At 56.3% G+C, this 26,274-nt stretch overlaps 1 protein-coding gene across 1 annotated transcript in view; it reads left to right on the top strand.

The window, feature by feature from the left end:
- The window catches only part of NUP210 (nucleoporin 210), a 110,962-nt gene that overhangs the window by 35,524 nt on the left and 49,164 nt on the right, over nt 1–26,274 (top strand). The window contains exons 7-15 of the mRNA XM_044754348.2: nt 3,243–3,401; nt 3,965–4,033; nt 5,746–5,852; nt 6,521–6,661; nt 7,559–7,696; nt 8,638–8,793; nt 10,204–10,402; nt 15,610–15,755; nt 24,691–24,912. Coding sequence (XP_044610283.2) covers nt 3,243–3,401; nt 3,965–4,033; nt 5,746–5,852; nt 6,521–6,661; nt 7,559–7,696; nt 8,638–8,793; nt 10,204–10,402; nt 15,610–15,755; nt 24,691–24,912 — 1,337 coding nt within the window. The remainder of the gene's footprint in view (nt 1–3,242; nt 3,402–3,964; nt 4,034–5,745; nt 5,853–6,520; nt 6,662–7,558; nt 7,697–8,637; nt 8,794–10,203; nt 10,403–15,609; nt 15,756–24,690; nt 24,913–26,274) is intronic.

Genomic DNA, 26,274 nt, shown 5'->3' with positions numbered 1-26,274 from the left:
CCCAGGAAAACTCGTGGGTTTGGTCATCGACCTGCCATGGAAGTCAAAGAATTGGAGCACATGAAAGATGCCCCCAGACAGGAAATAGGCAAGTCACCTCCCTTTCTCCGTGAGATGGGAAATTCTTCCAAAAATAAGCACACCTGTGTGATTGATGGTCCTTGTTGCCATGGCGCTGGAGTGGCTGCCGGATGGATGCTCTGGGAGGACTGACAGGGATGAGCCATCGAAGGTCCTGACAAACAAGACGCACAATGCAAAATCACTGTCCAATATTTTTAAATGGATTGGTTTTTTTTAAATTGAGATATAATTCACGTCATTGTCATTTTCACCAGGTTTACTAGACAGGAAAGTCAGAGGAATGATGTCATTTCAGGGACATGAATGTCAGCACATCCCTGCCTTGCCCAGCTTCCTGCAAAGGCTCAGAGAATGAGGGGGAGAGGACAGTTACGGGGACTTGTTGGCAGGCAGATCATTATAACCCCAAAGTAGTTCTTTACATTTTCTTTTCTTTTGGTTTTTCTAAAATGTAAATTTTAGAAACAGGTAAATTTTCCTCTTTCCTTCCGTGTGTTTCTTTCCCTTGCGTCTGCCTACCTTCCTTGGTGTGCGGCTTGCTTTCTTGCCAGCCCACTTATGGAGCCCCAGCTCTGTGCCAGCACTCTGCTGGGGTGTGGGTGCAGAGGTCTGCGGGGCTGCCCAGGCCCCTGCCTGCCTGGGGCGCATGGCCCAGAGGAGGCAAGCAGGCGATCCAGTGATGACCCTGCGACATCTCTGCAAGGAGGCAGGCGGGGGGCAGCAGCTCTCGGAGCCGGCAGCGGGGGTGTCTGTGTTGTCCGTAGGCCGGGGTTTCTACTGGGACCATGAGTCTCTCTCCTCTGTCCTCAGCCCTGTTGGTATTTGGATTGCTTACAGCCATGACAGGCACAGTAACCAAATTATTAGACAGAAGGAAATGTGGGAAGGAATCGGTGTGTGAGAAGAACTTCAGTGATTGGAAAGGCGGACGATACTCAGATGAGATGCACTGAGGTTTGGAAAACCACCTGCATGGACAGATGTCGGGCTGGGGCCATGCATCCCAGCCTCAAGCATTGAAGGGACGTGGAGCCCAGCACACCCTTGAGCTCAGGACTGTGCACACTGGGCTGCATGAGCAGGGGCTGGAGTCAGAGTCAGAGGAGTGAGCTCCCTGTCCTCCTGGGCTCAGATGCACCTCCCCAGGAGCTCCCTGGTCATCCTGGAGCCCACATGGGGTGAGGGGTTGGGAGCCTCTGACAATTGGAAGCACCTTGGGAGGGTCAGCCGGGGTCAGGAAGGGTCAGAGACTGTCTCTTAGAAGAACATGGGCCTCCTGGCTACAGAGGGGCAGCCTCAGGGACAGCCATCTGCCCTCTGCAGGTGGTAGCAGGGCTGGTCTGGGGCCCCGGGAGCAGTCCTCCTCTGTTTGTGGGCAGACAGTGACCTGAACATCTGCAAAGCCGTCCATATTCAGTGCCTCTTACAAGTGGTGAGTTCTGCGTTCTAAGAGGTGTTTAAGGAGTCCATCAAACCAGCTCCGTATTTTCCTCGTCTTAGGATTTTATCCATGTGCTCACCTCTGCGTTGTGCAAGATCCTTCGAGAGTCAGTATATTCATTTCTCAAAAGGGCCATATTCCTTTGGAGAACTTTAAACGAGGCAGGGAGCTGGTGCTCCGTAAAGCAGCGTGAGTAAGACTGCTTTACTGAGTATTGGCCTTTTGTTATTTGTTATGACGTGTCCCCGATGCACTGCTGCCTTATGCTGGCCACTGGGCACGTCATCTGCAGGAACCACAGCCCAGCTCCCCTGGGCGTCCCGCAGGCGGAGACAAGGATGTGGGCTGTGCATACCCCAAGGGATTCTCGATGCCACATCCATCATGACCTGAGGGCCTGTTCACACACAGGGCGCCGGCCCGACCCCATGTGTGGATTCAGCAGTTCTGGGGTGGGGTCAAGTGTTTGCAGTCCCCAGGTGATGCTTATGGTCCAGGGACCACCCTTTGAGAAGCCTCTGCTCCAGGGCAAATTCTTGGGGACGTTTTGGAACCCACAAAGGATACCCAGGACAGGAAGTAGGCAAAACGCCTCCCGTCCAGAGTTCTCCTCAGAATTCCCGGGAATTCTGAAGGACGCTCCAGCGGAAACTCCTCCAGGTGCTCGTCCTTGCAGGCCCTGAGCCGGGACCAGTGGTGGCAGCGAAGCTGTCTACGGTTCCCTGCATCTGCGTCCCTCTCCCGTGTGGGGGGCTGGGCGCAGCCACCCCCAAGGCTTCTGAGTGGGTCAGCTGATAGGAGCTCTAAGGCTCCGGAGGGGCAGGTAGCGGTGGTCGTGCTGTCTTTGGTTTCAATCCCAGCTCTGCCAGCTCTGCTCACCAGTGAGGGGCTACTAGCAAGCTTCTCACCTTGATTTCCACGGTTCCCCATCTCCAAGATGTGGGCATCAGTACTGCCTGTTTCAGGGGTTGTTGTGGGATAAAGTGGGGGAATGTGCACATAGAATGGCAGTACAGTCCTGTCACGTTGTGATTTCTCAGTCAACAGTAGTTATTTATACCAAAAGCGCTGTGGTCTCTACCTACGGGGCGCGCAAGATGGACATGGAGGCGTGGGTTTTATAGAACCTGTCATCTCCAGGGAAATTGCTTTTCATCCTGGCCCAGAGCAGGCGGGTTCTTGTCTAGAGCATGACACAGAGCAGGGAAACACTGACGGATGGTCAGGGTAGCAACAGAGAAAATTCTTTGTAAATTATTGACCCAGCTTCCACAACCCGGCGGGAGACCCTTGACCAGCGCCTTTTTGGAAACCCCCAGAAGATGCACGGGTCTCGTGAGTCCACCCTGGACCCCTCGGTGTAGAAGCAAAGCGCTCACTTCAGTGATGAACAGAAAGGGGTCTTATGTTAGTATTCTGCAAGCAGTCGGCAATTTGAGTCAGAGGCTGTGGTTAATTTAAAAAAAAACAAACAGCGTATGGCAGTCACGAGAAAACTGATTGCCTCTGAAAATCCATGGGGAGCGTCAGCTTTGTCCACAGGCGTGGGGAACAATGTTAAAATTTAAAGTGTTTAAAAAAATTAAGGAAAAAAAACACCCCAGCAGCTGTACTGACACAGGGTCTGGGGACTCGGGGTGGGGTAGACACACTGGCTCTTAACGCTTCCTGTCTTGCTCTCTCTCTGCTTTGTTCTTTTTTGTTTCTGGGTGGCCAGAACTCTCCATGCCTTCCGATCAGTACGAGCTGCAGCTTCAGAACGACGTCCGGGGCCCCGAGGGAGACCCGGGCCGGCCCGTGGCTGTCTTGGCCCAGGACACGTCGACGGTCACCGCAGTGCAGCTGGGACAGAGCAGCCTGGTCCTCGGCCACAGGAGTATCCTTTTGCCCGGCCAGCATGTGTGCACGTGTCCTGCGCACAGGGGATCTGCTTTTTGGAAGTCAATTCATTTTTCTCCCTGAAAGCTTGGCTAGGCTAAAAATACCCCTGTTTTCCCTCAAGGTCTGAAAAGCAGAAAGAACCAAAATAGCAGCGCACTGCGTGGACTCGCTCACCTCCATGGGTGACTCATGGCAAGGCTCCCGGGCGGGAAGTGGCGGGCGCGGAGCTCTTCCAGAATCTTCTCTGGTGCCCACGGCCTCATCCAGGGGGCCTGCCCAGGGCCGTTTTCACACTCACGTGGTCCCTGTCCCAGACTCGTTGGTGTGCGCTGCATGGTCTCTGGGCCCCTGGCAGAGGACCCCTCTGCTGCTGTGCGAGGTGCTCTGTGGCCTCTGACCCTGGAAATGTCTCTGCTCCCCTTGGCGTTGGGTGGGGGAGTTGTCACCTCTCTTCTCTCCATGTGACATTGTGACAATGATCAAGCCTTCGGAGCCAAGCTGGAGCCTGCCAGCTGGCTTATTTGCTGTGTGTGTTTTGTTCCTTAATTCAGAACCCAGGTATCCGCATGCAGGGTGCGTCCAGGCTGCCCAACAGCACCATCTACGTGGTGGAACCTGGGTACTTGGGTGAGTGCGGGCGTCCCGGGGCCTGGGTGCTGCTCAGCAGTGTTTACAGGAGCTAGAGAAAAAAAGCAACAGCTCCCCAGAAAGTGCTCTACTCTGGTTTTTTTTTTTGAGGAAGGTTAGCCCTGAGCTAACATCTGCCGCCAATCTTCCTCTTTTTGCTGAGGAAGACTGGCCCTGAGCTAACATCCGTGCCCATCTTCCTCTACTTTGTATGTGGGATACCTGCCACAGCATGGCTTGCCAAGCAGTGCTGTGTCCACACCTGGGATCCGAACCAGTGAACCCCAGGCCGCCGAAGCAGAACATGCGCACTTAACTGCTGCGCCACTGGGCTGACCCCGAAAGTGCTCTACTCTAGCCAGCACTGCCAGCGGGAGGCCTGGGGACACCAGCAGCTGACCCCCTTGGCAGGGCTGCCCCTCAGTCCTCTCATGTGGGTGCAGAGAAACAAGCAGAGGGCAGAACGAAGGCAGGGGCCCGGCTCTGTAGGGAGAGATGGGACGGGGCAGAGTCGGGAGGGCTCTGTAGGGAGAGATGGGATGGGGCAGAGTGGTCAATGTCTTGTTGGGGTTGGGGGAGGCGTGTGGCCGAGAGGTGGGGGGAATCTGCATCCGTGGAGGACCGGAGGGGCACAGCCAGGACCCAGGAGCTGCCACAATAGACAACCCTTGAGAGGTGTCCAGGACACAGTGTCCCCCAGGTCCCCGAGGCAACGCTGCCTTCGGTCTGAGCTGAGTCACCTCCTAGTTCGCTGGGAGGTTCAGGCAGGAGAGCGTCTGCCTGATGTGCAGAGACCCCAGGGTCCCCTTGTCTGCCACTACGTGACATGGCTTCTACGTGAGACCCAGGCAGGTGGCCTGTGCATCTCAGGAGCTGGGTTGACTCAGAAGTGTTACCCTGATACCTTCCGTCTCGCTGGCCTGTGCTGGGCCCTGGAGCTCCAGAGGAAGGGAGACAGGGTCCTGGTGCTGGGTTTTGTGGGGAGAGACCAGGGAAAACAGGCGGGGATGGGACAGTGGGAAAGAGTTAATAAAAGTGAGTGCGGAAGAAAGGCTCTGGGAGATGATGTTGGAGGCGGACGTTTTCTCAGAAGCTGCTCTTGCGGAAAGGTCATGCTGGCAGAGGGAACAGCTTGGGCAGTGGTGTGGAGGTGAGAAGTCACACGGCCTCCTGGGGGTGAGGGAGCAGCTGGTGTGGCATCGTGTGTGGGAACCAAGGGAGGGGTCTGGGAGGGCAGAGGCTGCCCACACGGGGAGGGCGGTCAGGGCCGGGCTTCAGCGTGCAGAGTCGCTGTGGATTCAGAGAGTGGACCTGCTGTGGATTTAGGTTGTAGACATGCTTTGGATCAGAGTGCAGACTTACCATGGATACAGAGTAGCCCTACTGTGGACAGGGTCAGGTCAGAATGAGCCCGTGAGCAGTCAGTGCAGGGTATGTTCGGTTTGGTCCTGGGGAAGCTGAGGCAGCAGCTTGGGTTCTATGGGCATCAGGTCTCACAGTCCTTACCAGCTGGTCCTTTTCATGGAGGACTGCAGGCGAGCAGTTGTGGGTCCTCCAGGCGAGCCATTGTGGGTCCTCCAGGTGAGCAGCTGTGGGTCCTCCAGGGGAGCAGTTGTGGGGCCATTGCTGATGGTGCCTGGTCCCATCCTCTTCCTCAGCTGCATGCCTCTGTGTCCTGAATGGTCAGGCTTTGCCATCTGCTTATTTTGTAGGGTTCACTGTCCACCCTGGTGACAGGTGGGTACTCGAGACTGGCCGCCTGTATGAAATTACCATCGAAGTGCTTGACAAGTCTGGCAACAAGGTCTACCTGTCAGATGTGAGTGCTCGCCTTGGGTCCTGGTGGGGTGGCGAGGTGGGGTGTGCCTGCCGGAGCAGCTGCCTCACGAGCAGACTTGAAGCAACAGCTACCCCCCCAGGCAGGCTGAGTTCGGGTGCTTCCCGGTAGTGCTGCTGGGTCCACGGGAGTCACTGTCATGGCATCCCTGGGGCATCTCAAGACCCTGTAAGCCATGAGTCTGCTCACCATGGCTCCACTTCCTTTGGGGCAGGGTGGGCGAGGAAGCCTCAGGCAGCAGGTTCGAGAGGGCCACGATGCTGAGGTGGTGTCTGCCGGCTGCCACCCTGCTCCCTTCTCCTTAGCCTGGGGGTTCAGAGCTCTGGGACTCCCTCTCTTCCTGCTCTGCAGAGGATCAGGGAGCGCCTCCTGCCGAAGCTGGCAGGAGGCCGTGAGCTCCCCGAGCCCCACATGGGGAGCTCCGTCCGACAGGAGCCTGCACGGCGGGCGGCCGGGCGGGCTCCAAGGCAAGAGAGGTTAGCTCAGCCGCAGGCGCCTGCCTATCTGCCGGCTGGGGGGTTCCCCTGAGCCTCCCGGGGCACCTCGGCCTGGCCTGGCTGCTGTTCCCACCACGCAGCCTCTTTCCCGCCTCCTGACTTTCCTGAGCTGTCGAGAAGCACCTCCCTCACTGGTCCTGCCTTTCCTTCCAGAGCATCCGAATTGAAACCGTGCTTCCTCCTGAGTTCTTTGAGGTGCTCTCTTCTTCCCAGAATGGGTCGTACCATCATGTCAGGACATTAAAGAGGGGCCAAACGGCCATCCAGGCAGCCCTCACCTCTGTGGTGGACCAGGCAAGTTGGCACCTCCCTCACCATCCCCTGGGCCCCCCATGGGCAGAAAGGTTGATGCAGCTGGACATGAGCCCTGGGAGTCGGGCCCCAGGCTCAGCTTCGGTGCTACTCTCACGGTACCGTGGAGGTCCCTCCCTCTGTGGGCTCCCAGGGGTGTCTGGGGACAGGGACTTTGGGTTTCCCTGTGCCCTGTCCCCAAACTGGGATCCCTTCCTCTGCCCTTTGCTGGCCCCTGTAAAAGTGAGCCTGCCCCTTTTGGAACTGGAGCTAGGAACCCTGGCTGGGGGACAGGGCTGGGCCCGTGTGTGCCGCTGGGCACCACCTGGAGCCACGAGCATCCCTTTGGCTGTTTCGGCTGCTCAGGTCTATTAAAGTCTTTTCATTTTCCCCCTGTATTTAGAAGGCCAGTCAGTTTCAGGTGGGAGCCATTTTCACTGATGGAAAATTGGCATATATGTTCTCATCTTGTTAGCCTGCTCACAACCTCTCCCAGACCCGTGAGAGGCAGCAGGACGTGGTGGAAAGAAATGGCCTGTGGGTCTGGCAGCGATTCCTGCCAAAGTCGCCACTTCAGCTCTGGGGGCTTTGGGCAAGTTGGTTTAGAGCTCCATGCCTCAGTTTCCCTATCTGTAAAGTGGGGGCGACCATGTCCATCCTGTCAGGGGTGCCGTGAGGATGAAGTCTAGCAGTGTTCACTTGAGTGGCTGTGGCAGAGCCACGAAAGCCGTCTCCATGGAGACAGAGAAGGCTGCAGGGCATCCTCCTTCCTACTCCCCCACAGTCACAAAATCTACCTTTGTCACCTGATCCCCAGGGAGGGGGGGGTCTGCTTGCTGGAAGAACTGGGCTGAAGACCAGACTGTCACAGTGACATGTGGTGCCCTCACCCCCCTGTAGGATGGAGGGGTCCACACATTACAGGTGCCTGTGTGGAACCAGCAGGAGGTGGAAATTCACGTCCCCATCACCCTCTATCCCAGCATCTTGACGTTTCCGTGGCAACCAAAGACAGGTGCCTATCAGTACACAATAAAGGTAACGAGGGGACCCCATGTCCGGGGCATTCCTTGGGGTGTTTCCGTGGGATTGGGGGTTTGGTCCATTCTCTTCCTTTTCATATCACCTTCCATCGGTCGGAGAGAATTTAAAATCAGAGTCTGTGCTTTCTGTATTTTCTGAGGTTTCTATCATAGCAATGTATTTTGGTAATCAGAAAAAAACCTGAAAAACAGAAAAGAAAGCACAACAAAAAAACCTGGAACGGGCCTTTAACTTCCACATGCATTTTCTTTTTTAACAAATATTTTTTTCCGAAAGCAGTGTAAATATCCTTAGAGAAAAATTTGAAATTCAAGGGACAACGTCTCCAGCCCTGTCACATGCCCGCCTGGCATTAGGTGGCAGGGACTGACTCCCGTCGGGGCTCCAGCCCTTGTGGCCAGCACAGCCCCCATTGGTCCCTGCTGTCTCCCTGGCACTGAGGACAGGTGTCCCATATGCACTGGACCCACTGCCCCATCACTCAGGCGTGTCACCCTCCCTGCCCCTCTCGGGTTCTAGGGGTGGCCCCTGCCTGGGGAGCCGCTGGACGTCGGTTGTGTCACAGCAGATGACTAGGCTCAGGTGGGCGTGTGCCGGGAGGGAGGTGTGTCTGCTCAGGGAAGCAGCGTCCTGCACCCAGCTCCGTGGGAGGACCTTTCCCTCCGGCCTGAGCTCTGGGAGGTGCCCCAGGTGCTGGGCATATGTGTCCATGTGTGTGTCAGCCACAAGGTCCCCAGAATATGAGGACCAGAAACAAGACAGGGTGGAAAGAGCAAGGGGCAGAGGCAGCCTCCTGCCAGACCTTGGCTGACGCCACTTTTTTCCATGCAGTGGGGGTGCTGACCACGTGTGTGTGTGTAAGGGTGTGGGTGTGAGGGTGTGTGAAACCCAGAGAGGGATGGGGCAGGGGGCTGACCGATGATGCTTCCCCCCAGGCCCACGGTGGGAGTGGGAACTTCAGCTGGTCTTCGTCAAGCCACGTGGTTGCCACAGTCACTGTGAGGGGTGTGATGACCACGGGCAGCGACATTGGACTCAGTGTGATCCAGGCGCATGACGTGCAGAACCCGCTGCATTTCGGGGAGATGAAGGTAAGATCTCAAGGTCCAGGACAGCCCAGGGGAGGTGGCTGGTGGCCTCCCGCCGCCCCTCTGAACCAGCCTCGGGCTTCATTCAGAAATACCCTTGAGCCCTTGTCTTGAGCTTGGTGTCGGCGGGCAAGGGGTGGGGGTCTGGCCCCAGCCCTGCCCTTGAACAGCTCACGCCCATATCAGGAGGTGGACATGACATCCCGCCCCAGGTGGAGGATGGGGCTGCTGAGGACCAGGCTATAACCTCACAGTGAAAGGGGAGCCCCCAGACCCCAAGAGATGCCCGCTCCTTTCCCCCAACTCCTGTTCAGATATGAAGTCAGGCTTTCCCTGCCCCTGGGACCTGCGTCTGACTTCTGCCCCTCAGTGATGCGGGACCAGCTCACTCAGCCAAGGCCGCAGGTGGGAGTGGTCACCCGCCCCTGAGCCTCTGCCAGCCCCACCTGGCCGCCTCCTGACCCCACCTCCTTCCTGACACCTGACCCCGACCTCGCCCTTTTATTACTTCATTTAGGGCAGAAATGGAAGCTCCATTCGTAGTGTGTCCAATCCCGACCTTCTGTCACAGCATTTGGCCCTTGATGGACAGTTAGCCTTCTATTGCGACCCACGTGGACACACACCTCTAGCTAAGGATGACCTATGCTCATATAAAGAGGCTTATGACCCACCCTTTAGCCACTGCATAATTGTCAAATATTCAGATAAACCGTGACCACCGACCCCTCCCCCCAAGCTTCTTCATCGCAGTGAATATGCCGCCTTGCACCCGGCTGCTCAGCCAAAAGCCTGGGGACAGTCCCTTGAGGGGGCAGGGTGTGTGGTGGTCAGAGCCTGGCTTCCGGCCGCACTGCCTGGTCCAGACGCTCCCGTCCCCAGCTCAGGCGAGTTCCTTAACCTCCCGTGCCAGCTTCTCCATCGGGTGATGAGGTTGGTAACAGAGCCTTCTGAACAAGGAGGCTGAGAGGACCGAGTGAGTTAGAGATATTCTTAGAGCGGAACCTAGAGTGCGGCAAGCTTTGTTTCCTGTAAGTATTAGCTGTTGTTGACGACGCCTCTCTCTCGCCCCGTACACTGGCTTGCTCCATAGTTCTCCATGTGCCGACCTGGTACATGGCTCAGGACCTTTGCACCGACTGTCTCTTCTTCCCAGAATGTTTTTCCCTCAGACCTTTGTGTAGCTGCCTTTGACATGGCTCTCAGGTCTGAGTTCCCATGTCACCTGCTCGGAGGCTTAGCTCTGTCCCTGATCGTTACCCCAGTCCCAGCACACACTGTCATGTCCCCCAAGCTCAGCCTTCTCGCAATGTGTCCTCAGTGCCCAGCATGCAGCAGCTCTTAGTAAATCTCGGCAGCAGATGCTTCTCCTCCCACAGAGGCTGAGGACCCATTCCCTGCCCTGTCCTCCAGGTGTACGTGATCGAGCCCAGCAGCATGGAGTTCGCCCCGTGCCAGGTGGAGGCACGGGTGGGCCAGGCCCTGGAGCTGCCCCTGAGGATCAACGGCCTCATGCCCGGTGGGGCCAGCGAGGTGGTCACCCTGAGCGACTGCTCCCACTTCGACTTGGCGGTCGAGGTGGAGAACCAGGGCGTGTTCCAGCCACTCCCAGGTAAACCAGCCCTGATGAGCGAGCTCCAGTCACCGGCCCCAGGGCCAGACTGCCGAGTTCTCGATGGGGCCGTCCCAGATTCCTAGATGGAGGGTGGGGGGCAGCGGAGGTCACAGCAAGAGGAATAGCATTGGTCCCCTTGTCCACCATCAGCAGTGGTCTGGTCTGGATCTTACCTTCTGCGTGACCTTTGGTAAATCACTTGGCTCCCTGAGCCTCAGTTTGCACGTCTCTAAAATGGGTGTCGTCTCAAATAGACTACATGTCATGGTGCACATTGCCATGCCTGAATCCAATGAGTGCTCAGAATCTACCATGGATGGGGGTTTGGCAGTGACAGAATCATAACACCTTTGGGACATGCAAGGCCCCCCCATCCTGAGCCACCAGAGACATGCATTGATCTTTTCCCATCAGCATCCCTGCGGGTTCAGTGGTGATGGTGGTAGTTAGGTTATTGAGTGTCACCCCTGCCACGTGCAGGGTCAGTTCTCTGCATGTATGACCTCACTGGGCATCACACCACCGTGGGAGGAAGATCTGTGGTTGGGCCACATGTCAGCTGAAGAGACTGAGGCTGCGTAGCTGCCCAGGGTCACATGAGGGCACGGGGTGGGATGGCATACAGATTTGGGTGTGTCTGACCCTGACCCTGGGGCCTTAGTCCCCCAAGAAATGGGGCCTCCCAGGGGAGTCGGCCCAGGGCAGCACGGGGACTCCTCTTCGATTTGCAGATGAAGAAGCCGAGGACTGGTGAGCACTGAGGGAGGAGTCAGGTTTGGGCCAGGGTTAGAAGTACAGGGAAGGGCATTCAGCAGGCAGGGGCTCCTGGACTGGGGCCGGAGGGGGCATGCTGGGGGGTGTGGGCACACACGGTGGACCTGGAATGGGAGAACCTGTCTAAGCCTGAGTCATGGAGGGCTGGAGGGCTTGGACTTCTGCGTCCAGGCAGTGGGGAGCCAGCGATGGTTTTTGAGTAGAGTGATGACGTGATCCTGGTGGGTTCAGGAAGCCTCGTTGGCAGAGGTGTTTGTAGGATCACTGCATTTGTGTTACTCATGGAGCTGTCTGAACGTGAGCCGCACAGAGGAGGGAGGTGGGTCTCTGAAATGTCACGAGCCCACCGCATCCCCGTCCGTCCTTGGAGCATGCTTCTGTGTCCTCTCTGACCGTCTGACCCGGAGAAACCAAGCTTTTGAGATCTTGTGTCTTAGCGAGGCAACCATTCAGGATGGAGGAAAACATCAAGGCGAGAGAGAGGCCTGCTGGTGGCAGGAGGGGAGCTGGCCCCCTGCACCACCCCTCACATGTGTCCTGGAGGGGAGTCTGCAGCCCTGCACTGGCCAGCATCCAGGAGGTTCAGGGAATAAAGGACAGATGTGGAATTCCAAGGTCCTGGGTCTGAGCGCCACTTGCTTGTGTATTGGCTGTGTGATGTCGGCAGGTTGCCCAACCTTTCTGAGCCTTGGATTCTCTATATATGAAGTGGGGATCCCAGCCACTCGCCTGCTGTGAGGCTTACAAATGAATGACCCTCATTCACAATGAATGCCCAGTGCAGGGGCATTTGTCAAGGAGTTTGGTTCTGAAAAAGCAGCCAAGACAGAAATCTCATGGTGTCAAAATTTCCCTTAGCAAGCTCCTAAAGTGACCCCCGGTGTAAAGCATATGTGGCTTTGTGGAGGCTCGTGTGCAGGGCTCAGGCTGTATGAAAAATCTGTACCTTATAGCCTGGAGCCTGGTCAGGGGAGAGACACCATCTCGCGGGAATCCCTGGACACGAGACCAGGCGGGGTCAGCAGAGTGCATGCTGCCTGCCTGGGGTGGGACACGGCAGGCTCGTGAGCAGACACGTGGGGCAGAAGCGATGCCACGTTAGGCTGGCGGGTCCTCCCTCTCCCTCGAGTGTCTGTCCCTGAGCTTGCCCCAGTTGAGGGCACACGGCTGGGACTCAGTCCTGGTTCTTGGGAAGGGCTGCCCCGTTTCCCTGGGCAGCTGCGGCCCCAGGCCTGGCACCAGCACCCTCTGGGCAGTGGGGCTCCAGCCTCTTCCTGCTGGACTGGTTGCTGGGCTCCTGTTTCTGCCTTGTCCTCACCGTGGAAGCCCCTGGAAAGCCCCTCGGCTGTGAACATTGCCGTGGCCAGGCCCCTGCCCGGAGGAGGACCCCCGTCAGCTCTTGCTCAACCTGGCCCTCTCGCTGGTTTCCGGCAGCCTGTTCACTGAGCACCTACTAAGTGTGTGCTCCGTGGTCCCTGGTGAGCACGAGCCATGGCCTCGCCTTCACGGTCCCCCGGCCCAGCGAGACAGATGGGTCAGCAGGCGGTTCCGGGCATGGGACAGTGTGCCCCAGTGGGTGAACACAGGCGCCCTGAGTCCCGGCCCCCTCCTGGGCGTGTCCCCAACATGAAGGCCCAAACACATTCCCCAGAAGTGTGCAGAGGTCGGTGTCCAAGCCAGTCGGGGTGTCTGGGGAGGCTGCACAGAGGCCGTGAGAGCTGAGACATGGAGGGTGAGCCTGGGAGAAGGCAGGGAAGAGCGTTCCTGGGGGCAGGAGGAGCGTCGGAGCCCGGAGGCGGGCGAGGCTGTGGCCTGGCCCAGGTCAGCGCAGGCGGGCCTCCCGCCAGGCGGATGGTGGCGGGGAGAGTCTGGCAGGCGGGGGCGCTGGGACTTCACACCAGGCAGGCGGGGTCAGGGGTAGCCTCGTGCTTCAGGAGCTTCTCTGCAGCGCCGTCAGAGCCAGGGTGTGCCCCTTGGGTGCCACTCGCTGTGCCTCTTCCCCCTGGACATAGGGCCCGGCGCCCTGCCTCATGACTCAGGGCTACGTGCAGAAGCGTTTGCCCTGACTCTTGTCCCCAACCGGAAGCCAGCAGGTCACCCTCAGACCTCTCAGGTCCCTCTTCCTTCTGCCTGTGTCCTTGTGGGCACAGCAGGCCCATTTGGCCGAGCTGCGGTTCTCGGGGGCTCCCAGGCTCGCCTGTGGCTGCTGTGACCCACCTTCCTGGAGGCCACGGGAAAACAGCACACTGGAATGTGGCCTCAGTCAAAGCAAAGGGTGTCCTGAGAGTCAAGGAGATTGTCCACAGGTGTGGACAGTGGCCCTGTTCCTGATCACCCCGAACTGGAACTGACCCAGATGCCGCCAGCTGGAGAGAGGACAAAGCAACTGTGGGCCCTCTTCGCGTGGAGCCCTGCTCAGCAATCACAGGGTGCCAACTGCTGACCACGCAGCTGCGGAGACAAATTTCAGAGACCTACCGCTGAGACAAGCCAGACTCAAGGGAGGGCACCTCCTTGATGTGCGGGAGACTGGCTCTGCGCTGAGACAGAGTGGCGTGGGGGCTGCTGGGGACTGGGGGAGGGGACAGGGGCGACTGTCCTGCACACAGGGTTTCTTTCTGGGGGATGAAATGTTCTAAAGTTAGTGGTGGTAGTTGCACAACTCCAAGAATATGTTAAAAACCGCTAACTTGTGTGTACACTTTAAATGGGTGGTTCTGTGGTACGTGAGTTATATTTCAATAGAACTATTATTTTTTTAAAAAACTACACTATGGTGGAAAATGTCAGATGCCCAGTGATTGCCCTGGTTGGGGAGGCTGCCTGTGACGGAGCAGGGGGCGCTGTGCGTGGCGGGTGGTTCTGTCTCTTGGTGGCATTTGGGTTTCACAGGCAGATGCATTTGCTGGACCTCGAGGCAGGTGCACCCAAGATCTGTGCCTTTCAGTGTGTGTAAGTTTGACCTTGAGGAAAAAAGGACCATAAAGAAATGTTGAACTGTAGATAATTATGCATAAGCTAAAACACTGAAAATGAAGTGTACTGATGCCTGCAACTTACTTTTAAATGCATAAAAAAGATGGATGGATGGATGGGTGGGGGCTGGATAGATAACACAGCAGGAGAAATAGAGCGAAATGTTAATTATAGAATCTTGGGGACGGGAATACAGGGTATCTTTTTTTTTTTAAGGATTGGCACCTGGGCTAACAACTGTTGCCAATCTTTTTTTTTTTTTCTGCTTTATCTCCCCAAACCCCCCTGTACACAGTTGTATATCCTAGTTGCATGTCCTTCTAGTTGTGGGATGTGGGACGCCGTCTCAACGTGGGCTGACGAGAGGTGCCATGTCCGCGCCCAGGATCCAAACCCTGGGCCGCCGCAGCAGAGCGCACGAACTTAACCACTCGGCCACGGAGCCAGCCCACAGGGTTTCATAGTATATTTTTTCTAAATGTTTGGAAAGAAAACAATAAAATTCCACCATGCTCCCACTAGAATGGCTTTTTTTAAAAAGGTGGAAAGTACCAGCTATTGGCGGGTTGCAGCATGGCCACTGGCAGCCGTCTAACCTGAGACACCCATTTTGGAAAAGATATTTGGCAATAATGACCGGAGGTAGGCATGCTCTCCAGGGATCCACCCACAGGATGGCTGACTGTGTCGCCTGAGGGGGCGCACAGGCTCCTGGCAGCATGGGCGTCAGAGCTGCACGCTGGAAGCGGCCAGATGCTCGCGGTCAGTGAAGAATTCAGTTGGTCTCTATGCACACAGCAAAATAGATACGCAAGTTCAGATGAAAGATCTACAAGGTGCAAAAAATAAGGAGGGATCTCACCACCAGGATTGAGTTGAAGAGGGCAGACACCACGGAGTTTATGCTGAGCGACGACCTTTCTATGAAATAGTCGAGCTGTGCCGTTAAAAGGCCGCTGACAGCCGGCCCGGTGGCGCAGTGGTTAAGTGCACACGTTCTGCTTCGGCAGCCTTGGGTTCACCGGTTTGGATCCCAGGTGTGGACCTATGCACTGCTTGGCATGCCATGCTATGGTAGGCGTCCCACATATAAAGTAGAGGAGGATTGGCCGATGTTAGCTCAGGGCTAATCTTCCTCAAAAAAAAAAGAAGGCCGCTGACAGGTTTTCCTTTGGGGGGCTAAAGATGGAAGGATCCACGGGAGATTCCGGGGTGTGCACGTCATCTGTTTTTTGACATGGTCCTGGATACAGAGTGTGTTCAGTTTGTGGGGAAAAAAAATCATTGTGAGTTGTATGCTTATGATAAGTGTACTTTTTATGGGAATTACACTCAAAATTTTTAAGTTAAAAAAGTTAGGTATCAAGCCCAGGGTGAGAGGGGCTGTCAGCTTGTCTCATCGTTCCCGGCAAAGTCAGGTTCATGCTGACGGTCCGGTTCTCCTCTTCCTGCAGGGCGGCTGCAGCCGGGCTCCGAGCACTGCAGCGGGGTCCGAGTGCGAGCTGAGGCCCAGGGGTACACCACGCTGCTTGTGAGCTACACGCGCGGCCACATCCACCTGAGCGCCCGCATCACCATCGCTGCCTACCTGCCCCTCAAGGTGAGCCGGCCCTGGGCCCTCCTGATGCCGTTATTCATTTGCTCCCACAGATTTTGTTAAAACCTTGATTGTTCAAAATAGCTTTTGGAACAGCTCTCTCCCCGTGCTTTCAGAGCTGAAATCAGGGAGCGTGCAGAAGGAGTGGGGCCTCCCTGACGGTGGGCGTGCACATGCATGGCACTCTCCACGGGGTCAGGACAGAAAGGGCTTCTGGTGTGCTCCAGAGTTACCCCGCAGGGTCTCCAAGGAACCTGGCGTGGGGGCGACAGCCCTGGGTCAGGTCTGGGTCTGCTGCGCCTGACGTCAGGTAACCCTCGGGTATCTGAGCGCCCGTGCCCGTCTGTGGGTGGCGGGGGGGCACTCACATTCACGGCTCAGAGCCGCTGCTTCAGCTTTGACACTGACTCCCGAGCTTGAATCCAGGTCTGACACCCACTCTGAGGGCTGGGCTAATTTAATTTCTCCGGGCCTCAGTTTCCCTGCCTGTAAAGGGGGGCTAATACAGCACCTAAATCAGAGGGTTGTGGGGAGGATTAGCTGAGCTGATGAGTGCAGTGGGCTGAGCACAGGGCCTGGGAGGTAGTGCGTGTGCAGGAGGGGTTAGTTACCAAATGGGAATGAAAAAGAGCGGCCCTTCCTCAGAGGGTGGCCACACGCCTGCCGGGCGCAGCAGGGTGAACACACTTGTTCCTGGCTCTCTTGAACCCTGCCTCTCCCCGGAGGCCTGGAGACCTGAGTAGGCTCCTTGCTCAGGAGGGTGGGAGGGCTTCCTGGGGGCGGTGGGCCAGGCGGGGTTTGCGAATCCTGGACGCCAGCATCGACCTCTGGGACAGCTCTGGTCCCCTGGTTTGTCACCGCCTGCTTGCTTCTCCCTCCCACCCGTCAGAGGCGAGCTCAGTGACATTGGGATCTTCCATCTCTGAACCCCTAGCCCTGGGCGTAGGGCCTGATGCAGAGCAGACACCAACCAAGGGTTTGGGTTTTTCTGTCGAGGAGTAATCGACATACCAACATTATGTTAGTTTCAGGTGTGCAACATAATGAGTTGATGTTTGTACATAGTGCAAAATGATCACTGTGGTAAATCTAGTCAACATCCGTCACCACAGTTACAGGTTTTTTCCTTGTGATGAGAACTTTTAAGATCTACTCTCTTAGCAACTGTCAAATATGCAATACAGTATTATTAATATAGTTACCATGATGTACATTACATCCCCATGACTTATTTATTCTATAACTAGAAGTTTGTACCTTTTGACTCTTTTTACCACTTTTGCCCACCCCACCCCCACCTCTGACAACCACCAATCTGTGCTCTGTATCTATGAGCTCCTTTTTTTTTTTTTAGATTCTTCCTATAAGTGAGATCATATAGTATTTGTCTTTGTCTGTGTGACATTTCACTTGGCATAATGCTCTCAAGATCCATCCATGTTGTTGCAAATGGCAGGATGCCTTATTTTTTATGGCTGAGTGATACTCCATTGTATATCTATGTGTGTGTATATAGCACATTTTCTGTATCCAGTCATCTGTTGACGGACACTTAGGTTGCTTCCGTATCTTGGCTGCTGTAAATGACACGGCAGTGAACACGGGGTGCATGTATCTTTTCGAGTTAGTGTTTTCATTTCCTTTGGGTAAATACCCAGAAGTGGAATTGCTGGATCGTGTGGGAGTTGCATTTTTAATTTTTTGAGAAGGGTTGTTTTATTTAGAATGAATGAGTGGGAAAACATGTCCAGGGTTAACCCAGCCAGGAGCCCCCAGACCAAAATATATATGAATACACACTCTGCGCCAGTCCCTCTCTAAACCTTAGGAACACAATGGTGCAAAACTACCCAGAAATCCTTGTCCTCGTGAGCTGACGTTCCAGCAGAGACAGAGGTGGAGACACACAGTAAATGGACGAAGTAAGCGCTGTGTTTTGCACATTCCCGCCGTGCACACGGCGGGGTGGGGTGAAGGGTGATGGGGAGGGTAGCTGTTTGAACTTAGGCCAGGAGGAGGTGAGAGGGTGGGCGCCGAGGTGGGCCTGAGATCCTTAAGGTGGCAACAGTCGGTCTGAGGAAACCCTGCCACAGCCTTCTGTGAAGGGGAGCTTTTCCCCGGGACCCTGGGAGGAGGGTCTCAGGGCCCTTCCTGGGTGCTTCCCCGATGACCAGACGGCCTCATTATCTGGGTGTTTGGGCCGGAGCATCAGAGCCCAGCGATTGAGCTCACTGTCCCAAGGTGGGATTAAGAGTGAAGATAAGGTGGCATGTCCCCAGTCACGGTGGCTTCTGGTCAAACTATAGAAAGAGGATATGGGTTTCTTCTCCTTTTATCTTTCTTTTGCCTCAATATCAGTTAACATCAGGATTATTTGCAAGAAATAAAACCCAAAATTACAATGGTTTAACCAATAGAGAGTTTATTTCTCTTTCACACGAGAGGCCTCACACAGGGGTAGTATGGCAGCTCCAGAGTCATCAGGGACCCAGGTTTCTGTCTTTCCACTTCATCATCCTAGAATATGGCTTTCATCTTCAAGGTTGCCTCAGGGTCTAAAATGGCTGCTGGAGCTCCAGCCATTATATCTACATTCCACATAGCCAGAAGGGGAAAAGAGCTTACCTCTCAGCTGAGTTAGTTCCCTGTAGTAGCCATGTCAGCAGTTTAAAAGAGCAGTTTCCACCAACATCTCATTGGCCAGAACTTAATCCGTTGGCCACAGCCAGCCGCAAGAGAGTCTGGGAAATATTTTAGCTGACAGTTTACCACCCTAGTAAAATAAAGTTTTTCTTGAGGGAAGAGGGGAGCATGGAAACTGGAAAGGTAGCTAACAGTCGTTGCTACAACCTGTGTTTGCTGGTCTGTCCATCAGTTTACTCTGCAGACAATCTGTGGCATTTTGTTGGTACAGGGCCCCAGCTGGGGAGACAGAGCTCTAGGAAGAGATCCCACACTCTGTGCCCTGGGAGGCGACTGGTCCAGGGGATGGCACACACTCAGACTAATGCAGTGAGCATAGTGGAGGGAAGGAAGAGTCCCAAGGGGGCTGTCCGGTGAGCACAGAAACAGGAGGATGGCACGGAGGCATCAGGGTTGGCTCGGGGGGCTAGAAGTAGAGTGGTGTACCTTGGGGTGAGAGCTGAGGCTGTGGCGGTTCCCTGGTCAGGTCAGGAGGGTCTTGAATGCCGGGTTAGGAGCTGGCTAGGCTGTCCAGCAGTGGGCAGCCGGCAGAGCTCAGGAGAACCACGAAGTCAGGTCCACACGGGAGACCACGGCTGCTGGTGAGAAGGCGAGCAGACGCATCCCGGAAGCCCGAGAGGGGCCCCCCCCTTCCGTAGAAGAGGGGCCTCTGCACGTCTGTGGGTACTGCCCCCGAGAGGGTCCCCCCATTCTGGAGAAGAGGGGCTTCTGCACGTCCGTGGCCGCTGCCCGGCCCTGCCCCCAACCTACATGTCATCTCCTCTGTCTGCGTGGACCCTGGGGGTCCGGCTTGCCTGCTACCTAACTCCACTCCACAGTCGACACCCCAGTTGCTCTCTAGCCTCTTTCTGCTGCGGGAGTTTGACCGCCTTGCCCCACCTCCTCTCTGGGAGCCCCTACCTGGGTCGGAGGACCCACCTGGTTCCCTCATTCTGGCCGTGTCAGCAGAGGCTGTATCGTCGACCCTGGAGCCCTGGGGCCAGCCCGGTGCAGTGGGGCCTCACCCTCCGCCCGCCCGCCCCTCGCCTCTGTCTCTTAACTCTAGAGCATCCCTGTGCAGAGGTGCGTGGGTTCCATCTCCCAGAAGGTAGGCTGCCAGTGCCAAGGCCTCCTGAGGACCAGAGCCCCCTCCTGTTTTGCAAACCAGGAAACTGAGGCCCGGAGAGGAGACGGGGTCACCCGAGGCGCATGGCCCTCTCCTCTCGGGCATTGTCTGTTCGAATGTCTGCTCGCTGACACCCACTGAGGAGCCTCTGCGACTTAGGAGCATCCTCTGCTAGCGGCACTGATTGTCACCCGACCGCCCTGGCACAGGACTCGGTGACGCTTTGATGCCCGAATGGGAGGAGCTGACGTGAAGGTGGCAGTTCAGTTCTCCGCTGTTAATAGGGGACATGTGGTGCCTTCCGACAGTCTTTCCCTTGGGGCTGGCTTCACTCCTGGTGAAGGAGTCCTGGCCAGGTTCACGGGGGCCCGCTATGCCCGTGGCGGGGTTTGTGTTGTGACATTGGGAATGGGTGAGAGCAGGGTGCTGGCAGTCAGCACAGAGCTGGGCCAGCCGCTGGGTAGGTATGGACAAGTCACTGTGCTCTGCCGGGTCTCATGCTTCCCATCTGTAATCAGGGTGGCAGGTAGTGATAGTGACGTTGGCCATAGCCAGGGCCATTCGTGAGCCTGTGCTGGACCCTGCTCAGGCCCCATCGCGCCCCCTCGACTCTCCACAGTGACCCATGAGGCAGGGGTTCCCGTTACACCCACTTTACAGGCTGGGGACTCTGAGCCTTTCATGGGCTGACCTGATGAGGTCACACGGCTGGCAAGCGGCGGCTCGCTCTCGTTGTGGGACGGGAGCAGACACCCAGAGCAGCGTGTGGAGAACAGCCCAGAGGGCGGGGGAGCCAGGAGAGGAGGCCGCAGGGGTGGGGGTTCTGCCTCAGGCAAGGGTCAGAGGAGGCCCCTCAAGGAGGTGACATGGAGCAGATGCCTGGGGGACGCGCAGCAGCCGCCTTGAGGAAGGGTGGTCTAGGCAGGAAGAGCAGGGGGCCTGGAGTGTGTGCAGCAGTCAGGTGTGGGAACAGGGCCCCTTCGACAGTTTCCAAACCCAGCCATGAGGCAGGGCAGTCAGGTGGTGTCAGCGGGGGCACTGGGCCCCTTGGGATCGTGTGTGTACACACACCTGTGCACGTGGGATTGTGTGCGTGCGTGTGTGTGTGTGTGCACGTGGGATTGTGCGTATGCACATCTGTGCACGTGGGATTGTGCATGTGGACACCTGTGCGCGTGTGGGATCGTGTGTGTGCACACCTGTGCACGTGGAGCAGGGAGGGATGCCTGGAGAGTTGACCAAGAGCAAATTCAGGAAAGTGTTCACACTGAAAAGAAAAATAGTCAGAAAGACAGAATTCTCATTTGAGAAGTGATGCCCTTTCTCTGCTAAGGGTTTAGCGTAAGTACCCAGCCAAGAGAGCCTGAGCCCAAGGCCTTGGAGGCTCATCACCTGGGCCCCCACCATTCTTGAGGATGAGTGCACCTCAAAGCTGTCGCTCAGGTGAGAGTCCGTCTCCGGATTGAGGGGGCACTGGCTGGGGCTCTGCTCCAGGTCCAGGACTGCGGTGACAGCTGAGTGGCTCTGTCTGGACCTGCGAGGACTTCAGGCTGTTGGCAGTTGGGGGATTAGGATCCAGCCTCCATGGGCACGGAGGGAGCCGAGGGAAGATCAGAGGCCCTGGCGAGTGGGTCAGGGTAGAGCTCAGTGCCCCTGACAGGCTGGCATACTGCAGTGGGACTCACACGTGCTGGGCCAAATGGAAGGAGCGGGAGGCCGGCACTGGCTGGGCGCGGGGATGCCTCGGCTCAGCCAGGCTCACACCCTCCCGGCGGGACGTCCCGGCCTCTCCTGCAGAGGGGGCTGAGCCTGGGCGCTTTGCCCTGAGCGGCATGAGTGCTCACGGCTTCAGGATTCCGGGCAAGCAGGGCTTAGGAAAGCAGGACCCGGAAGGAACTGTCAGGTGCTCTGCATTCTGGGCGTTGACCTGTCAAGGGGTCACCTGACGCGTGGTCACAGTGACTGCCATGTGCCTGACGTCCTGCCGCTTTGAGTCAGACGCGGGCCCTGCCCTGTGGATTTGGATGCAGGCACAGCCCCTGCGTGCACTCTCACGGTGCCCACAGCGGACCCTGCTGATCGATCCTGGCGCCCTTTACTGCTGAGGGCTGCTCCGCAGAGCCCACCCCAGCAGCTGCCACCAGCAGTCAGCGTGCAGCTCTCTGCAACTCTTGCTCTGAAAGACCCTGGGACTTGTGAGAGGTTGAGGGGTCATTTAGTCTGAGGACAGGACTGACTCAGGCTTGGCCCCTACAGCACTGGAACGGTCCCTCTCTCAGACCACTAGATCTGTTTCCGTTTCTTCTCAGTTTCGGGGTTTGCTTTTTTGATTTAATTTAACTTTTTATATATGTGAGTTATTTACATGGTTCCAAAGTTAGACCTATGTTAAAAGTATACTCAGAAGTCTCACTTCCATCCCTTTCCCCTCTCTTCTCTCCCCCCCATCCCTTGTCAGTAACTATTTTGGTTAGTTTCTGGTTTATCCTTTCAGTGTTACATTTTACAAAAATGAGCAAGAATGATGATACGTCCGTATGCCCTGCCTGCCCCTCTCTTCCTTGAGAGGTGGTGTGCTCTGTGTCCTGTTCTGTGCCTGCTCTTTGCTTGGAAAGTAAAGAAAATAACCTGGAGAGCTCTCCATCTCCGCACGGAACGATCTTTGGTGGCCCGTTGCATGGATAGACCATAGTTTACTGAAGCAGTCCCCTGTTGATGGGAGCGTGGGCTGTTTCCAAGCTTTTGCTCTTAAAAATAACACTGCAGTGCACAGCTTTGTCCTATATTCTATATTTTCGTGGAGGGGTATCTTCAGAGTCCATTCCTAGAAGGAGCAGTGCTTGGACAATGGAGAAGTATGTAATTTTAATAGCTGTTACCAAGCTCCCCTCCATCGAGGGTCTGCCATTTTTCAGTGTCACCAGCGGATATAAGAGAACACATTTCTCAGTAATGCTGGACTGTGTACTTGAAAGTTGCTAAGAGAACTTAAAAGTTCTCGTCACAAGAAAAGAAATCTGTAACAATGTGTGTTGCTGGATGTTAACCAGACTTACTGTGGCGATCAGTTAGCAACACGCACAAATATTCATTCATTATTTGCACACCTGAAACTAATACAATGTTATATGTCAGTTATATCTCAATAAAAAGTAAATAAAGTAGTTAATTTAAGAAAGAGTGCATGTTTCTCTGCTGACTCACTAGCAGTGTGTGCTCACACCTTTGGATTTTTGCTAATCAGATGGCTGAGAATATCTCAGTGTGGTTGTGATTTCTTCTGTGTTCTCTTTTGAATATTCCTGTTTTTCTGGTGTGGTGTTTCATCTCTCGTTTGTTTGAGGTCGTGCTGCGGATGCAGAAGGGAACAGACAGCCCCCTGCTCCTAACGGCCACAGGCCGACTGGGGAGACAGGCCTGAAACAAATCGTGTCCTTGCAGTGTGTGCGTCTGCGTGCGTGCCAAGCATGTGCTGCATGAAGCGGGCGCCAGAGCATGAGTTGCTGCCCTGGCGGGCTGGGTGGCAGGTTGGGTGTCACGGCTGAGCGAGGAGGCGGGCTTCTTAGAGGAAGGGGTGGCGGACAGGGCAGCCAAGCAGCCTCTGTGAGGCGGGACTGGAGGGTGTGGCGCCGGAGGACGCGCTGTGGTCTGCAGGGGGCGCTCAGGAGAGCTGAACTCACGAGGCAGGGTTGGGAGAGCCGGGTCCTAGGGCATGCTGCCCAGCCACTCTTCTGAGGGCCGCAGGCTCTGTGGGATGGTTTAGTGAGGGGACGTGGTTACATCCTTTCTGGGAAGGGCATCTGGCGGCTTATGGAGGGCCTCACAGGGCAGCAGGTTGACCAGTCAGGATGTGGTGGTAACCTCAGGGGGCCTGCAAGAGTGGGAGATCAGCCAGGCCCAGCAGGGAGCCAGGAGCAGGGCTGCAGGACCCCTCAGAGGGATCCCCTTCTTTTTCTTCTTTTTTTTCTGGTGAGGAAAATTGGCCCTGAGCAATCTTCCTCTATTTTGTGTGTGGGACACCACCACAACATGGCCTGGTGAGCAGTGTGTAGGTCCACACCTGGGATCTGGCCACAAACCCTGGGCCGCAAAAGCAGAGCATGCAAACTTAACCACTACACCACCACTGGTCCCTGGACCCCCTTCTCCTTTGCACTCTACTGTGTCTGTGGACGGAGGTGTCCTTGTATGGAACAAGTCACGTCTCCCTGGAGGTGGTGTCCCTGCCTCGCTGCTGGGGCAATGATGGCCTTTTTTGCAGAGCCAAGTACTGCCTGTGTGCATGAGGGGTGCCCTGGGCTTTCCGTAAAAGGTGACTTTAATTCATTCTCCGTTTGTCAGCACTTTCAGGACTGGACATTCCCTCTTTCCTTAGACAAGTGATGCCCGAGCCCCTGCTGTGTTCCAGGCCCGTTCTAGGGGTTGGAACCCCCAGCAGAAAGGCTAGCCCAGAGCCCACACACGCCGCGGAGAGAGTGCGGGTGGCCCGGGGAGTAGAGTGCCGAGACGTCCAGTAGTTACAGCTGTCAGGACACGCAGTCTGCTGCCCTCCGTCGCCTGGCCTAGTTCTTTTTAGGATCGTTTTATGTTTTTTAAAACAACATGATTGTGATCAAACTCTGGGGTCAGGTTGGTATCCAGCTCTTTGTAAATCCTGCTCAGGGACCCACGTCAGGCCCCCTGTCCGGCCGCACCGTGCTTGCCTACCCGCTGCGGGAGGGTTTCAGGCGTGGCGGTGGCATGCTGCAGTAAGCGACAGTGTGATGCACGCCTCTCTGTGCGTGCGCTTGTTCCGCTCCTCCCTGTTCTGCCCTTAGGTGCCATCCCAGCTGGGGAGTTCTCGGGTTCAAGGACTGTGGGTATTTTCGGGGCTCTTCCCAGATTGTTTTACGAGAGGCAGGTCAGTTTACACACGCACGCACCTGGCAGTGTGTCAGAGAGCAGGGGCAGGATTCCTCCCGCAGCGCCCTCACACCTGTGGGTCTTGACGACGGCTCTGGGGTGTTGCAGGTGGGCAGACTGAGTTCCAAAGAGGAGCGGGGCTTCCCTGACCTCGGGGGCTGATCCCCGGATGGGCAAGGCCCTGGCACAGGCCTGCTGGAGGAACACTGGCTCTTTTTTCTCCCGCAGGCTGTGGACCCCTCCTCTGTTGCCTTGGTTACCCTGGGCTCCTCAAAGGAGATGCTTTTCGAAGGAGGTCCGAGACCCTGGGTCCTCGAGCCTTCCAAGTTCTTCCGGAACGTCACCTCCGAGGACATGGACAGCATCAGCCTGGCTCTCTTCGGGCCCCCTGCCTCCCGGAATTACCAGCAACACTGGATCCTTGTGACCTGCCGGGCCTTGGGGGAGCAGGTAAGAGGGTGTACCCCTCTCACAGACAGGCAGACTGGAGCTCGGTGAGGTGGAGTGACTGAGTGAGTACAGGCAGGTTGACAGGGCAGCATTTGGAACCCCCCATGCACACTGGCTTCAATAGAGCTCGCCGGTCCTGGCTCCCTTTCCATTCCGGGGTGACCGCTTCTCTCTCCAGGCTTCGGCACTGCCCACTGCCAGATCCGGGGTGGGACGGGATCAGGGGTCACAAAGTCAGATGGCTCCACGGTCAGGCGAGTATCCTAAGTGAGTGACACCACAGGCCCAGGTTTGGCAAATGTTTTTGTTGTTTCAGGATAAGCTGGGAATCCCGGTAGTTTTTTCTGTGAAATCTCTTGATTTTTTTTTTTTTTTTTGATGCTGAAAACCAAGAAATGAGGAGACTGAGTGGACCGAACAAAACACGTCTGTGACCTGGCTTCCCGTGGGGCTGGGGTCCTGCACAGTGCGAGGCGGGCCATAGGGTCCCCGTGCGGCTCTCCCGAGGCGGGCTGAGCGCTCATTTCACCTCTGGCAAGGACATAGCCCTTGCCCTCGGGTGTCCCGGAGCTGGGAGCTGAAAGCACGGTGGGAGGATGGCAAGAATCAGGAAAGACAAGAGGACACCATGGGTTTGGGGAGGCGAAGAATCTCCCTGCTTATGTAATAACGCAAAAAGTGTCGGGTGATGTTGAAACACACACGCACACTGCCCAGGGCGCCCTCGGCAGCCGGCCACCCCGAGACTGTCTTGACGTGAGCAGGAAAGATGCACAGTGAAGGGCCCACTGGCTTTGTTTTTTGAAAAAAACAGGAAAAACACATAATAGCCAGTATGCCATGATTAGAATAAACTTAGGAATTAAGTTAGAAACATTTCTTGTCCCTGGCTTGATTCAGTCATCTGTGTCCCCAGTGGGCTGGAGGAGCTGGACCCCGAGCAGGCTCGCCTCCAGGGTGCGTCCCGCCCGGTGCTCTGTGCCTCGGGTCCCCAGCGTCAGGTGGAGGCAGAGAGTCTGCAGGGCGGCAAGGAAGCTGCTTCATGGTCAGGAAGGGTTAGGGGCTGCTGGACCAGACCCTCCCGTCTGACAGAAAGTGGGCATTGTTGAGGGGCTGGGGTCCTCCCTCAGGATGGGCCAGGAGCCGTGGTGCTTGTCCATCGAGGGGCTGGACTTGCTTTCTGAGGTCCCAGCTCTACAAACAACTGAAAATCTCCCTCCTGTCTCTTGCACTTGAACTTGCATCTCTGCCGCAGCGCAGCCCGCTGAGCTTGAAGAGAGCCCGCCGCGTGGGCCTCACCCTCCCTGGTCCCCTTCCTGGCCCATCTCCGGGGGTCTCAGCCCAGCAGCACACACTCTCCCA

Source organism: Equus asinus, chromosome 21 (assembly GCF_041296235.1).
Source record: "Equus asinus isolate D_3611 breed Donkey chromosome 21, EquAss-T2T_v2, whole genome shotgun sequence".
NCBI classification, from domain to species: Eukaryota; Metazoa; Chordata; class Mammalia; order Perissodactyla; family Equidae; genus Equus; species Equus asinus.
Note: the sequence above shows the minus strand (reverse complement) of the source record. Positions and strands in the feature narration are given on the sequence as shown.